Source organism: Perna viridis, chromosome 6, assembly GCF_037379345.1.
Source record: "Perna viridis isolate PV_CMFRI_1.1 ecotype Kerala chromosome 6, ASM3737934v1, whole genome shotgun sequence".
NCBI classification, from domain to species: Eukaryota; Metazoa; Mollusca; class Bivalvia; order Mytilida; family Mytilidae; genus Perna; species Perna viridis.
The window spans coordinates 22,550,649-22,565,483 of NC_142450.1; the positions used below are offsets into that span (position 1 = coordinate 22,550,649).

At 31.9% G+C, this 14,835-nt stretch overlaps 1 protein-coding gene across 2 annotated transcripts in view; it reads left to right on the forward strand.

The window, feature by feature from the left end:
• LOC148614099 (nuclear pore complex protein Nup205-like) overlaps positions 1-14,835 on the forward strand; it is a 45,548-nt gene that overhangs the window by 3,795 nt on the left and 26,918 nt on the right. Inside the window, exons 4-19 of one of the 2 annotated variants that reach the window (XM_088587932.1) lie at positions 379-600; positions 1,189-1,274; positions 1,621-1,846; positions 2,382-2,546; positions 3,279-3,391; positions 4,781-4,843; positions 5,399-5,518; positions 5,955-6,071; positions 6,625-6,645; positions 7,023-7,173; positions 8,046-8,236; positions 10,046-10,228; positions 10,739-10,789; positions 11,298-11,507; positions 13,331-13,513; positions 14,381-14,438. In XM_088587932.1, coding sequence (XP_088444058.1) covers positions 379-600; positions 1,189-1,274; positions 1,621-1,846; positions 2,382-2,546; positions 3,279-3,391; positions 4,781-4,843; positions 5,399-5,518; positions 5,955-6,071; positions 6,625-6,645; positions 7,023-7,173; positions 8,046-8,236; positions 10,046-10,228; positions 10,739-10,789; positions 11,298-11,507; positions 13,331-13,513; positions 14,381-14,438 — 2,160 coding nt within the window. The remainder of the gene's footprint in view (positions 1-378; positions 601-1,188; positions 1,275-1,620; positions 1,847-2,381; positions 2,547-3,278; positions 3,392-4,780; positions 4,844-5,398; positions 5,519-5,954; positions 6,072-6,624; positions 6,646-7,022; positions 7,174-8,045; positions 8,237-10,045; positions 10,229-10,738; positions 10,790-11,297; positions 11,508-13,330; positions 13,514-14,380; positions 14,439-14,835) is intronic. The other variant, XM_088587933.1, reaches the window with a different exon arrangement.

Consider the following 14,835-nt stretch of genomic DNA (forward strand, 5'->3'; position numbering starts at 1 on the left):
GAGGATTGTAATCTTACATGGACCCCTAGATTTGCTTTCCTTGGGCTACCAGATAGATTTATAACAGGACGAAGTTAATTAAAAAGTATAAACTTTTTAAAAGAAAAACGATGCGGAACTGAAACTTAAATCTTAGAGTGCTTGACAGAAAAAAGCGAAGAAGTAAAATATATACATATGGGAAAAATTATTATGTGCCAGCTTGAGGGATTATTTGGTGTTGTGGAGGACATTTTACTATTATTTTTGGATTTTAGATTTGATGCCTGGAGATTGCACTTTAACTTGTGGCAAAATGGGAAAATATTAAATATGCTTTTGATAAATAGATGTAAAATAAATATATTGCATTTTCAATTTCTTACCCTTGCATTTCAGGTGACAGAAAACAAGCAGAGTTTCCAGGTTTAACTAGGGGCCTTATTGCAGTGATATTGTATTTTGATGGACAGAAAAGCTTAGTCAATGCCCTTAGAACATTGCTACAATGTAGAGAGGGAAGAACTTGGACTATGGAACTGACCCCTGAACTTTCCAAAATGGTGGCTGATTATACTACAGATCTTATCAATAGGGACAAACTCGTAAACAAAATTTTAGGTATGTTGATAGTGGCTGGGTTGTTTTCTTTATTTGCTAAGACAAGATTGGGTAATAAATACTGCCATAAAGGCTATTACTTTTTAAAGTCTGTTCATAGTTAAGTATATACTGATTACTGTTTTAGACCTATAGAATTATAGAGAAAATCAAATCTATCATTAAAGTAATGCACATTCATAAATTCTACTTACCAGTATTATACTGTTTGGTCTTTTTGAACAATTTTTATGAATCTTTGCATACTAACTAGTCAATATGACATTCTTGATTAAGAAGTTTTCACACGCAAAAATCCCAAGGACATTTACAGATTATTTTTAGTCATCTTCTAGATAAAGGTAGCAAGAAAATCAATCTGAGTGAAGAAGACAAAAACTATAAACTTATTTAATTTTTATTTATGTCATTGATTTTTGCAGTACTTGTGTACATAGTTTTTATCTAATTATTTGATTTCTTTTTACTGGGCTGTGAAAAAAAATACATGTATTAGGTAGTAAGAATGATAGAAAAAAAATCACAAAAATAACCATGGCTGCTAGTAAGTCCCATTATATGTATATTTATTTACTTCTTAAATTTTAGATTTACTCTCAGAAATGGACTGGGACAAACAGCTGGAAAAATTAGAAAATGCTCGAGCTGTTGGACCATCAAAACACAGGAAGCAGGTATAATAAATATTCATGCCAACTTATGTTTGACTATGGACATATTATCAAGTTTGTTACATACATGTAGAATGTCCATTACATCCTTGAAATAGTTTTAGATCATTGAAAGCTGTATAACTTCCTTCACTACTGAGCCAATCATTAAAGGAAATTCAATCTTTTGCTTAACAGTGTAAGGTTGATAACAGCAGGTATTTCATCAATTGCTGAAGTGATGATTATCACTTTCATTCATTCCTGTCAGTGTTTAATAGCTATCTTTAATAATAAATGGCTTTTATATTTCTTTTAATACATGTTCAGTGAATGTTTTTGTGAAAATTTTATTACAATTCTTTTACAGTTACAAGACATCTTCCAGGAGACTAAGCTGATATTAGCAGACTGTTTGTTTTGTTTGGCCTCACAACATCCATTAGAAAAGGATGACACCCTACGTCTGATTTCCTTCCTGAAGAAAAGTAGTAAGATCAACGCTAATGGGAAGCTAGATTTAGTGACACTTTGTCTGATTATGGCCTTGCTCTACTGCTTTGATGTCAGCATTCTTGATGATGATAATAATTCAGGTATGTGCTTCAATATCATTGTACTATGTAAAGATAAGAATTTAGGTTTGTACTTCAATGTCAGTGAACTAGATGATGATAATAATTTGGGGATGAAATAAATATTTTCTTACACTTCACTCAACAGGTGGCTGGTATATTAAAATAACTTCTGTATATCTGTCCAAATTTTTTGTAAATCACAATTATATCAACTTCCAATTGATGGATTGATATCAAATTTAATATGGGGCATATGTTGTAAGCAATTTTGCTTGCTCTCTAATATCAACTTACTATTTAATGGGATTGAACTACGAGTGGGGATGTACTTAGCACAGCAACATATGAAAATATTACTTCATGAATTTTGAATTGAATTTATGTGGTAGATAACAGATAATTACATGGAAAAAATGTTGTTTTTTTTGGGTTTTTTTCTTCAAAAAAGTAAAATAATTGCCCATGAATAAATTTTTTTACAAAATACTTTTACCTAAGTTCATATTTTTGTCCACATACTTAAACATTAACAAGTGACATTACCTTTTTTCAGAATATATAAGAAGATTGCCTTTGATAACTGATACTACATACACAGCAGATGTTCACAAGGAAGTCACTGCAGACCAATCATGGGCAATACCTGGTGTCCAAGGTGTTGCTCAGCTGTCATGGGGTCTTTCTCTTAGGCAGCTGTCACAATATCAGATACCTACTGGTAAGTATCCAGCCCTACGAGGTTGCAAAGGGTAAAATTATTGATTGGTCTATCAATCTATTTGTCATTACTTGGGTGATTCTGGATTCAGCCTCCTGAATGACAGACTTTCATCAAACTTTGGTAAAATGTTGTTAACATTAACATCACTATACCACAATGCTATATCCGTTTCGTACATATGCCCCTGCAGTCACTGTTTTTTGACTTAGAAATTTCAAATTTCATGTTAAGATTTTCATGTAAGTTCTCTGATTAGGTCAGTTTGATATGAACCACTTATGCTTGGTCAATCATATATGGTATACAGTGGCATTAGCATCACTTTATCACAGTTCAATTTTACGTAACTGAAACATCACTCCATCACAGGTCCATATATGTAACAGTTAACTATACCCAAGGAATTTGTCCACTTTGATGGTGTCAAAAAATTGTATTTATTTTATTAATGGTGTGAAATATTTAAAATTAGTAACAATGTGACCATCAATTGTTTTAGATTACAGCGTCCATGTGCAACAGGCAAGACATATCTCTGTGATAACAGTTTGTTATAGTGATGATTCTTACTTCTTACTTCTGATTTTGTATTTTCTTCTCAAAAACAGAAATAGGTAACAATTTACAAGGGCTGACTTCATTTAAAAAAGTCACTATATGTAGCTCATCATTTGCAATTTAATTTAAGTCCTTTGCAATTGTTATTCTAAATTTTTTGTTGATATTCAGGTGTAAATGAATATTGTGAAGAGGATGAAGCAGTCATTTCCATGGCAACAGACAACAATGTGTTCCACTTTCTTGACAATTCTGTAGTTACAGTTGAGAATTTCCATCAGGAGGTATGTACAATTAATGTGTGTTTGTGTGTGTGTGTTTGTTTTGCAGTAATTAATATACATGTACATGTAGTAGCCATGCTTCTGAAAATTTGAAAATTAAAAATTAACTATTAATACGATTTAAAAAAATATGACTACATGGCTTTGTCTTTGTTGTCCACAGACATTTGTTGTTTTTTTTAACGTCTACATGAAACTGAATTTATAGATAGTAAGAATTCAGAACACCACCTTGGTCCCCTTATTGTATCCCAGTTTTAAAACAGGCAGTATATAATGATCAGAATATCCTTTCATCTGCTCAATTAGTAAGTATCTGTCTATCTGTCCCTACAGTAGTTCCCAGATGATTACTTGATAACTGATAAAAAGTGACTATTGTTTAGGTCGAAATAAAAAAAATATATATGGTTCTGGTCACCTTTTTGATTAATCAATATACAATAATCTCAAACAGAAATGAAATGTCAACAGGCTGTACATTTACAGCTTTCATTTGACTTGTGGCTGCAGCAAGTGCACCATTGTTGTTTACTTTTTTTTTTTTAATACTGAATCTGGTACAGAGAAGTTACCAAAAAATCTGGATTTGGTAAGGTCGGTCATTTTCTTATTATTTTTTCTCATTTTGGTAAAAAAAGTCTAGGGTTGGTCAGGAGACTGGAACTATACATATATTTTTTTTATTTGGCCTTAATTGGACATGTATCAAATACTGATAACAAAAAGTTGAATTTTCAGATCAACCCCATTTGTTGTTTTCAAGTGATGCTGTTATGAACTTTTGAAACTTGAAATGAAAAATGTGTCTTATGCATTCAAATGGAAATTGCCTGCAAAACCATAAAAAAAAATAAATGGGCAAGTAGTTAAAGGTCTATTTTTTGGCAGTCAGTCTCAAAAACTAATTTCTGCAAAGATTTCTGTTATATTGTACAATTGTATTCTTATTAATACAATATATTATGTACATTTAATAAAATAATTTCTAATGTACACGGTACATTTAATACTATAAATTTTAATGTGTATTTAATGTACTGAATTGAGATGTACATTTAACACAATACACTGTAATCTAATACGATAGATTATAATGTGCATTTACATGTAATTAGATAGATTATATTATACATTTGGTATAGTAATTTGTTAGAGACATATTGAAGGTTTGCAGTGTGAATCTCGGTGTGAATCTCTATATAGCTTTGGTATAGTAATTTGTTAGATACATATTGAAGGTTTGCAGTGTGAATCTCTATATAGCTTTGGTATAGTAATTTGTTAGGTACATATTGAAGTTTTGCAGTGCATATTCACATTTATAAATTGAAAGATTTGTATGAAAGAAAGGTTTTGAATTTGAATACTTCATTTCTTACATTACAGGAATTCTATCTAAGGAAGATACATGGACTTATTACAGATTTTATCTTCTTCATGCCTTTAAAGGTATGTTGATGAACATAATTTACTGTTAATACAGAAATTGTTACATGTATTTGTTAATGCTAATTTGCATTTCATAACCTAATTAAACTTTTATTTTTGCAGTTTGAAAAAATCCATCTATTAAAATGAAGAATTCTGAAATTCAAGATTTATCAGTTGCTATTACAACCATATTGCATTTTTGAAATAATGAAAGTACTACAAAAACACCAAATGTACAGTTTCAGTGATGATATTGATGTTCAACTGTGGAAGTTTGACATTAGTTTGTAAAGATTCAAAGAATTTGAGTATAATCACAGAAAACTATTATATTTGAAGATGTAAAAAGCCTTCTCTTTGATTCATTCCTTGTGTTTTATTATTAAATGTACCACAAGCTCTAAGTTCAATTTGATTTAGAATTTAGCAGTCATTATTTGCAACTTTTGGGTACATTAGCTTTCTTATCTTTATCTTCAATTACCTTTATATCCTGCATTAACCATTGAAATTTTTTGAAAGGTTTTGAAAATCTGTATAGAATTCATGATTGCTTCTAAAATCTCTTTGTAGGTAAAGGAGTTAAGGAATAGGTGTGATGAAGCTGCCAGAATTGCTATGTCACAGTCCTACATAGAAAACCCTGACCAACTGGTATCCGCTAGCCGAGGGTTTGAGTATCTCCTTCAACTAGTAATTATATTATATTATGTTGTCATCTGCTGCTGTAATACTAAAAGAATTTTGTTAAATTTATTTTTCTGAAATCCTCATGTAGTTTCATTACAATCTGCTACCAACAGTAGTTAAACTAGGCTGCTATGCCACCCCCACATTGTACATTTTTGATCTTTGATTTCTATTAATCATAACTCTGATCATTCATTTCTTAACTTGAGTGTCACCTAGTCAGAAGGAAACTTTAATTAACAATTTGATGCGAATCAACCCACTGAAAGTATTCAAGGGATAATTTTCTTCCGGTTTTTAGCAGATTTCTGCTATTTCAAATCTGCATTTTTCCATTACGATTCTGTATTCATTTTATATTTACTTCTGCTTTTGCAAAGTTTCGCTTTGTTTGTTGACCTCGTAAAAGCATCTCTGGTATTCTTGATTTCTATTTCAGATTGGTCACATATATGCTGAGGATCCTCTGGGTTTGAATCTATCAGTTGAATTCTGGTATCCCCAGGAAACAAACATCCATGAATCTGTCTATCATTACAGACCACCACAAAGACAGGTCAGTAACCCAAATATGACTTTATGGTAGGAATATCGTTGGGCTATCAATTCTATTTGTTTATAGCTGTTATCCATGACTTTTTCACCTACAAGTGAGATACCTATGTAACTGACTTGCTGGCAGGGTATTTAAATGGGCTGATCAAACACATGTACATGGAAATTTAAATTTCCCTTTTTTGTGTTTTGTAGCACTGTTTTGTGACAAATATCAAAGAAAAATCTTACAAGTTGACCAAGTGTTTGGACTGTAAAATTTGTTTGGTTTAGACAATTGTGAAGTTTACCAAGGCTCAAATGTATTTTAAATTTATGTAAATTGTCTGGTTTAGACAGGTGTTTTGATTATTCCGTGTTCAATTTAGACAGGGTTTTTAGATTATCCAGGGTTCAGTTTAGACAGGGTTTTGGATTATCAAGGGTTCAGTTTAGACAGGGTTTTGGATTATCCAGGGTTCAGTTTAGACAGGGTTTTGGATTATCCAGGGTTCATTTTAAACAGGTTTCACTGTATATGATATAATCTTTTCTGTGTTACTTGTGCTATGCAGTATTTCCCTTGGAACTGTAAGGTATTATGAAGTATTATATGTTTTTGTTTTGTTACTTTTCTAATAGTTAAGTTTCCTTTGATAAGTTGTGTTATTTTTGTTGTCTTACTGAATAGACATTTCAGGCTCTGTTGAAGTTGTTTTCTACATTTGGTTCACATTGTATATAATACATAGATAATATCTATAATTGGATATCCCATTTTTAAGGATTTTTCTGTAAATCTTGACAAGTTTTGATTTTAAAGGTACAATAATTACACAATATATTTATTAATCAGAAATGTTTTTAGTTTAATCACAACTTGTACATATAACACATTTGATTCCATAAATGCATCAAACTCAAATATATGTTTCAAATAAGGAGCATTTGATATCAAATTATTTGATTGTAGGTGTCTTTGAACAAGTTTGTACGTCTAGCTGGAGACCTGCTACCACCTTCCTTATATGTGCCATATATAGATATGCTGACAGGGTTAGCCAGTAATAATCGGTCAGCTCTATTGTGTTATGAACTTTTGAAGACTAATGGATTAGGTGCAGGTAAGGTGTATTTCAAATCAACTATCTTTGTATAGCTTTAATAATGGTTTGGCTACGTGAAAAAGTTTCTAATTTATTGCTTAAAGCCATAAATTACTTTAACTATGAATTTTAGTGGCAATCATTTTGTTGATTTGTCAAAATGTCAAAAGTTCGTTGAGTTTTCAATTTGTTTATTTTAGGCCACATCAAGTTAATTTGTAGATTCTCATCCCCACCCACCCCTACTCAAAGGACCTGCCCTGATTTTTTTTTTTATTGACTTATTTACGGTGGTTCAAATTTCCAGATTTCTTTTATGTCCATATCTTTCACGGGTCTACTTATACACAATACTACAGACTTCCGGTCAAAAAATGAGTAACATGGTGTATGTTTACAGAATATCTTGATATTTTTCGTTGTTAGTCGCATTTTAAGGGGAATTAAAGAAACAAATCCTTGGTATGGCACAAACAAAACCGAAAGTACACATTTCCATGATTTCTTCAACAAATTCGTCAGCTGGAATAAGATTTGCAAATCTTGGAAAAATAAAAAAATCAAAAATTAAATCCACCCACCTGCCCCATTTTTGTAGTTGCTGGTGGATGAGAATCTATAAATGAACTTGATGTGGCTCTTAATATTCAGGGAAAATTTTACAATTTTTGGCAGAATTATACTGGTTTGACTGAGCCACCAAATACTACACAAATTGACACTCAAAGAAAAGTATTCCCTACAAATACTTAATTGTTGTGTAGACATGTATATGTGCTATTTTCTCAGTTAGAATAATGTGTATAATGATGATAGACACTGCACATACTTATTATGGGTTTTAGACATTCCATTGCTCAACACAATACAGTCTCTCCTGTATATTTTAGGTGGCCATTCCAGTTCCATATCCTGGAACCATATCTTTGCCTCCCTGAACCAGTACTATAGTAATTTGAGGTTAGAGATGCCAACCTCTTCAGAGGTATCACAGAGGGTTCATCACATCAGAGGTATTACCCCAAAGGAGCTGGAGGGTCTGATTGCTGTATTGAAATTGACAGAAGTAGTTGCTGATCAGGTAGGATTTAGATTACAGTCACTTAGCTTAATCATAGAATTTGAAGGTTGTGGGCAAGTCTTGTTCTGGAAATAAGTATTGCAATGATTCATAGGCGCAGTATCTTTATACACTACACTCAGCGACATTTGTTTTTCTAACACTCGCATTTTGAATGTTTACCACCCAGATTCCACCTCGCCAACACTAACTGTGCATTGCAATAGTCGTAAAATTCATTGAGGCTTAACTGGGAATTCATTATAAGATACGATGTATATTGTGTTTCTGTTTCTCAGGTAATTCAGAGCACTCCAGTTAAAATTAAAAAAATTAGTCATGTTATTAAAAATTTGGCATCATCTTTTTTTTTTATATTTTGTACATTTTTATCAATTATTGGTGTGTTGGTTTTTTTTGGTTTTTTTTTGTACAGCTGTGTCCAATGAATGGGAGATATCATGTAGAAATATTATTTTCTATTTTTATCAAGGAATAATGCAATCTTTAGATATTTTAATTTTGAACTTGTAAATTAATAATTACTATTTTTAAATATAAATAAAACACTTTGAAAGTATTGATTTTTGTAATTTGATTCGAGAGACAGACTTGTAAAAACAGTCTGGTGACGCTTTTAGTTACTGATATTTTTGATAATTGAACGACTTCTCTTACTAAAATGATTAAAGTTAAATCTGAGAAATTTCTTATTTAAAGTATGTTTCAAATACAACCTACATATATCTTTATTTTAATTATAAGTTTTGTTAAATGGTTTTGAACATTCATTGATGCCGACCGATGTTTACTCTAGTATAAAAATAATTCCTTGACGAACCTCGCACATATAGAGTTGTCTATTTTTAGCAATTTAAATGAACACATTGTTTACAATGTCTCTGATGTGTGTCTGGTCATCACATGGATTGCAATTAATTATAATTACTCAATACAGGACAGTCATGAAGTATGTGTCAATGATAAATGTTTTTTTTTATGATTTTCATGTTATATTTGTCAATCTTCTCAACTGCTGTTTTATTATTTGAAACTCTGACTTGAGTGTTTGAGAAACACAAGTTGCTGAGTGTAGTTCACTTCCTGTCACTTTTAGGGTTGGTTTACTGGGTTTCTATGTCTGTCTGGCTGTTAACATTGATTTATTTGTATGCTTTTGGCTAGGTAAAATTAATTAGTAGACCCTTCTCTCAAAAATCAACCTGTCCGGATATATTATTTTCGATTTTTCAAAATTGTGACCTCCAGAATTGTTTTTGATTTCATTTGACAAGCTAAAACGACATATGCATATTCTGTTCTTCCATTTCTTGTTGACAAAAAAAAAAATAGCAAAATGTTTTTATCATATTTTGAGTTATCCTGTGAGTTAAAGATAAGTGGGGTGGTTTGCATTCAATGTGAGTGCTATTAGACTGTTTAGACAATTTGGGGGTAGGTGCAATATAGACCACAAGCCTCCCAATATTTCAGCTTCAGAGAACGAAAATCACAATGCATATCAGTAACACTAAGCAGAAATATAAAAATTTGAAAGAAACAAAATTTGTCTATCCAACTCATATTTTATGTGAAGTTTGGATGAAAATGTACTAATTAAGTTTACTTGACCCACTGTTTAATTTTTGTTGCTATTGGTACTAACGTGTCAGGTTTAATTTCACAAGCCTTTAGAACCAAAACTTGCCTAAGTTTGCAATATTAAAAATAACTATACTTTTACAATAAAAAGGTGATGAAATGAAAAATGGAGTTTTGTCATGTCTGATACATGCTAAGACTTTCTACAAGTAATGTTTTCTGTTACAGAATGAGAATTGTAGAATAGCTTTCTGTGAGAACCAGCAATGGTCAATGATATTGTGTCTGTTTGGTCTGTTAGCATGCAGTATACCTCCAACTTTAAAGGCTCAAATTTTCCTAACTCTGTCAGCATTATCTAAGACACCAGACATAGCTGCTAATCTCTGGCAGATATTAGAATCTTCCCAGGTAAGTAATGTAAATGTATTCACTTTTTAGTCTTATGTGCTTCTATATTTTAATATCTATATTTCGGTGTCAAATCTATACAAGTTAACCCAGGCCCTTTCATAGCAAAGACTTCAAAATTGGTAGTTCACAGCTTCTCCCCTAATCATCTGGCTTTCAGACATAGAGTGAAGACTGGTTGGCTCAAAGTCAGAATGATAAATCTTTGTTGGGTGATAGGCTTTCCCGTAGGCTGTAACTTATGTGAACTAGCACGTTAAAAATCAGAATCAGTGTGTCCTACTAGTACAAAACAGGGTATGCTCTACTGATCAAATGTTTTCCTTTTCCCCTTGAAATGCTTGAAGTATCTGCCATAGAATGTTAAATTGTAATCAATTAATCAATCCTTTTAAATTAGTGAGGAAAAAAAAACAGCTTTTTTGTTCTTTTGCCTTACTTCAGAACTGTTACACTTTAAACATCTTGCTTTGATTTGGAGTTTTAAAATGAACTCACTTTCATTTGCAGATTTTACCAACAACACAGACAGTAGCTGCTAAACAACCAGGAGGGTTACAGGTATTGATTATAATGCAAATATGTATAGCTATCCATAAAGGGTAACAACTGTGTTAAAGAGTTAAAGAAAAGTGAAAAATCACACTAAAATAATCTACACTAGTGTTTTATCTATATTTTTTGTCCATTACTGCAGCCAGTTAACAAAAGTTACACATTTTTTTTTTTATTAGACCAATTTTAGAAATTTGAACTTCTGTCATTGTGAACAACATTGCACTGTCACAGCATACCTGTTAAATACATCTTGACCAATCAGGAATATTATGAGAAATAGAAATACCATAATGCAATATAGTTTCTGTCCATTAGGAACTGAAATAAAAGAAACCAGAAGAATGCTTTCAGATAAGCAGTGTTTTCCTCATTCTTTATAGTTCTCCAATTTTCTTTGTTTGTTTGTTGTTTGTTGGGGTTTAACGTCCGAGCAGCAATATTTCAGCTATATTCAGACCCAATTTTCTTTGTTACATAGCAAAAGTTTCATTGTGTTTCCTTTACTTTCCAGATTGAGCTTGAAGAAGTAGAGAGTCGGAATGAGGAATATCCAATGATCCTTGGTTTTCTTGATCTTCTGAACTCTTTAACAGATATACCTGTACCAGCAGGTTTAGGAGCAGGACTGAGATCTCCAGGATTTGATCCATACCTCAACTTTATCCGAGATCATGTTTTCCTCAAATTTGATACCAGAGCCTACAAAGATCCTGCTGAAATGGTATATCAGTACTACAGAAATTATTGCTTGATTTTAATATCACAATATGCTGAACTTATTATATCCCCGCATACATAGTTTGGGGGTTATATAGGAATCACCCTGTCTGTCTGTCTGTGCATCTGTCCATATTTTTTGTAAGCGCAACTCCTCCTTAACCACTTAAGGGATTTTGATGTGATTTTATAGGAATGTTGGTTGTCATATGTAGGTGTGCATGAAGAAATATAATTATTGTCAAAGGACTTCAACGGGAGTATATCCAAATTAAGGGTTTGACATGGTATAACCTTGTAAGCATAGCTCTTCCTTAACCACTCAAGGGATTTTGATGTGATTTTATAGGAATGTTGGTTGTCATATGTAAATGTGCATGAAGAAATATAATTATTGTCAAAGGACTTCAACGGGAGTATATCCAAATTAAGGGTTTGACATGGTATAACCTTGTAAGCATAGCTCTTCCTTAACCACTCTAGGGATTTTGATGTGATTTTATAGGAATGTTGGTTGTCATATGTAAATGTGCATGAAGAAATATAATTATTGTCAAAGGACTTCAACGGGAGTATATCCAAATTAAGGGTTTGACATGGTAAAACCTTGTAAGCATAGCTCTTCCTAAATCACACAAGGAATTTTGATGTGATTTTATAGGAATGTTGGTTGTCATATGTAGGTGTGCATGAAGAAATATAATTATTGTCAAAGGACTTCAACGGGAGTATATCCAAATTAAGGGTTTGACATGGTATAACCTTGTAAGCATAGCTCTTCCTTAACCACTCAAGGGATTTTGATGTGATTTTATAGGAATGTTGGTTGTCATATGTAAATGTGCATGAAGAAATATAATTATTGTCAAAGGACTTCAACGGGAGTATATCCAAATTAAGGGTTTGACATGGTATAACCTTGTAAGCATAGCTCTTCCTTAACCACTCAAGGGATTTTGATGTGATTTTATAGGAATGTTGGTTGTCATATGTAAATGTGCATGAAGAAATATAATTATTGTCAAAGGACTTCAACGGGAGTATATCCAAATTAAGGGTTTGACATGGTAAAACCTTGTAAGCATAGCTCTTCCTTAACCACTCAAGGGATTTTGATGTGATTTTATAGGAATGTTGGTTGTCATATGTAAATGTGCATGAAGAAATATAATTATTTTGCATGACTCTAAAAGTAGATTATTTAACAGTGTTTTACCTTTAAGTTCATTTGAAGCGAGGGTATTCTCTTAGTGAGCTTGCTTACAGTATTTCTAGTTTAGTATTGCTTTCTGATTACAGTGTAACTGAATACAGCTGTATATATTTATATGATTTTGTTTTTATAGCTGTTTTGTATCTGATTTTATACCCCAAAAAAAGTGGGTAATATATTGGAATCACCTTATCTGTCTGTCATTCCATCCAAATTTCTTTGCAATTATCTTTTCTCCCAACCGATGGATTGGTTTCAAATTTGGTGTTAAGCATTGTATAGATAATACACATATTGTATACAATTCTGGGTGCTGATCAGTTATATCCACTTCCTATTTCTTGTGACTTTGTCACAAAGTCGAATAATAGGGAAAATTTTGTCATAAAAATCTCAGCTCCCAATGAATGGATTGATTTCAAATTTGATGTATTGTTTCATAAAGATGGGGCATATGTTGTAAGCCATTTTGGTTGCTTTCCGATATCAACTTCATGTACAAATGAGGGAACACATATGACGATAAACTTGGGTCACACTAAATATGATGGCATACATACTTTATCCTTTAAATTCGTGTGCTCATCTATTAACCCGGTACTTTTATTTTGTAGTGGAAGATGGCTACAGCTACACTAGACATCTTTGTTAAGTTACTGAAGTCACATGAAGTGAAACCTGAGGATTTTACAGAAGAGGTCGTAGAACTACAGTCTGGTGGAACTGTACCTATCAACAAACCTCCAGGACATACTCTTATTGTTCACATGTTGAATGATTCTGGCCTGTTGAGGAAGGTATAAATGGCTATGCTTAACATAGTGTCTGAAAATTTGAAAAATACACAGGCCAAATACATGTATCTTTTGAAATGTTATTTTATGACAAATGTGGTAAATACCAAAGGTTTAAAATTCAGGTATTTTTGCATATTTCAGATTTTGAATTTTGTATACATTTACTATTTTGTTGAACTTTGATAATGTGAATTCCAGTACAACCTTTATTTTTTCAACTGAAATTTCTCATTTTGTTGGCAATTCAAATTCTTGGTTTGACTAAACCACTAAAACCATAAAAATTTGAACCCTATGAACTGAACTTGTTACAGAGAAGATGTCGATATTTTCATGACACTTTTAATTCTTGCCAATAATGCCCACAAATAATTATATTTCTTAATGAAAATTATTGTATGGTAGCTCACCTTTCATCGCCTGAATATAGCTGAAATATTGCTGCTCAAGCATTAAACCCCAACAATCAATCAATCATTATTGATACTTCAACAATCTTGCACCAATTGTCTTAAAATTTAGGCATGAACTTGTTTGATGAAGAATTTTTTGGTTTTGGTGGCAAGAACAACTCCTTGACCAGTATTGTAATTTTAGGCAACTTAAGACTATACTTAGAATTATGATTTTTCATGAATGTTCTGTTACATTGCATTGAAAAGCTTGTTTCAAATGATGGTAGTAATGATTACACTTTCCATTGATTGTTATGTATGTACCATTCCTGGTAGTTTTGTCAATTCTGGGGAGTTAACACATTTGTTGCTTATGGGTTTTAGTATGTGTCATGTAGCCATGGTTTCCTTCATATTATTTATGTATCTAATAACTACTGTTTTATACACTGGGTAATGTTTTTCTTTTCAGATTCTGAAGGTATTGGATGTTGTGGTGAAAGACTTTGAAACATATACCACTTCTGCAGGTAACTTATGTTTACAATGTGTTGTCATTTTGGCCTACTTAAAATATGGCTCCAAAAATATTTTTGAATGATATAAAGCATATATTTTTTTCATTTGGTAAGCCATTCTACAGCTCATTTGAAGTACAGCAAATACATGTAGGTAATTTGGTTGATTTCAAGTATTTTAAATTAGCATTTATAATATGACATTCAAAACTGATAGATTGTGTACAAAAGATCATCACAGATGTTCAGCCATAATATATATAGTAAACATATTGGTCAAATGTAGGATAGAGTTCTACTTAGGTGGCTATTTACTGTTCTCAGAAGCCTGACTAGATTTGTATTTTAATAGGATCTGTTTAATTCAAACTGCCATAAAAGTCTGTTTCACTGTATCTACAAAATCATA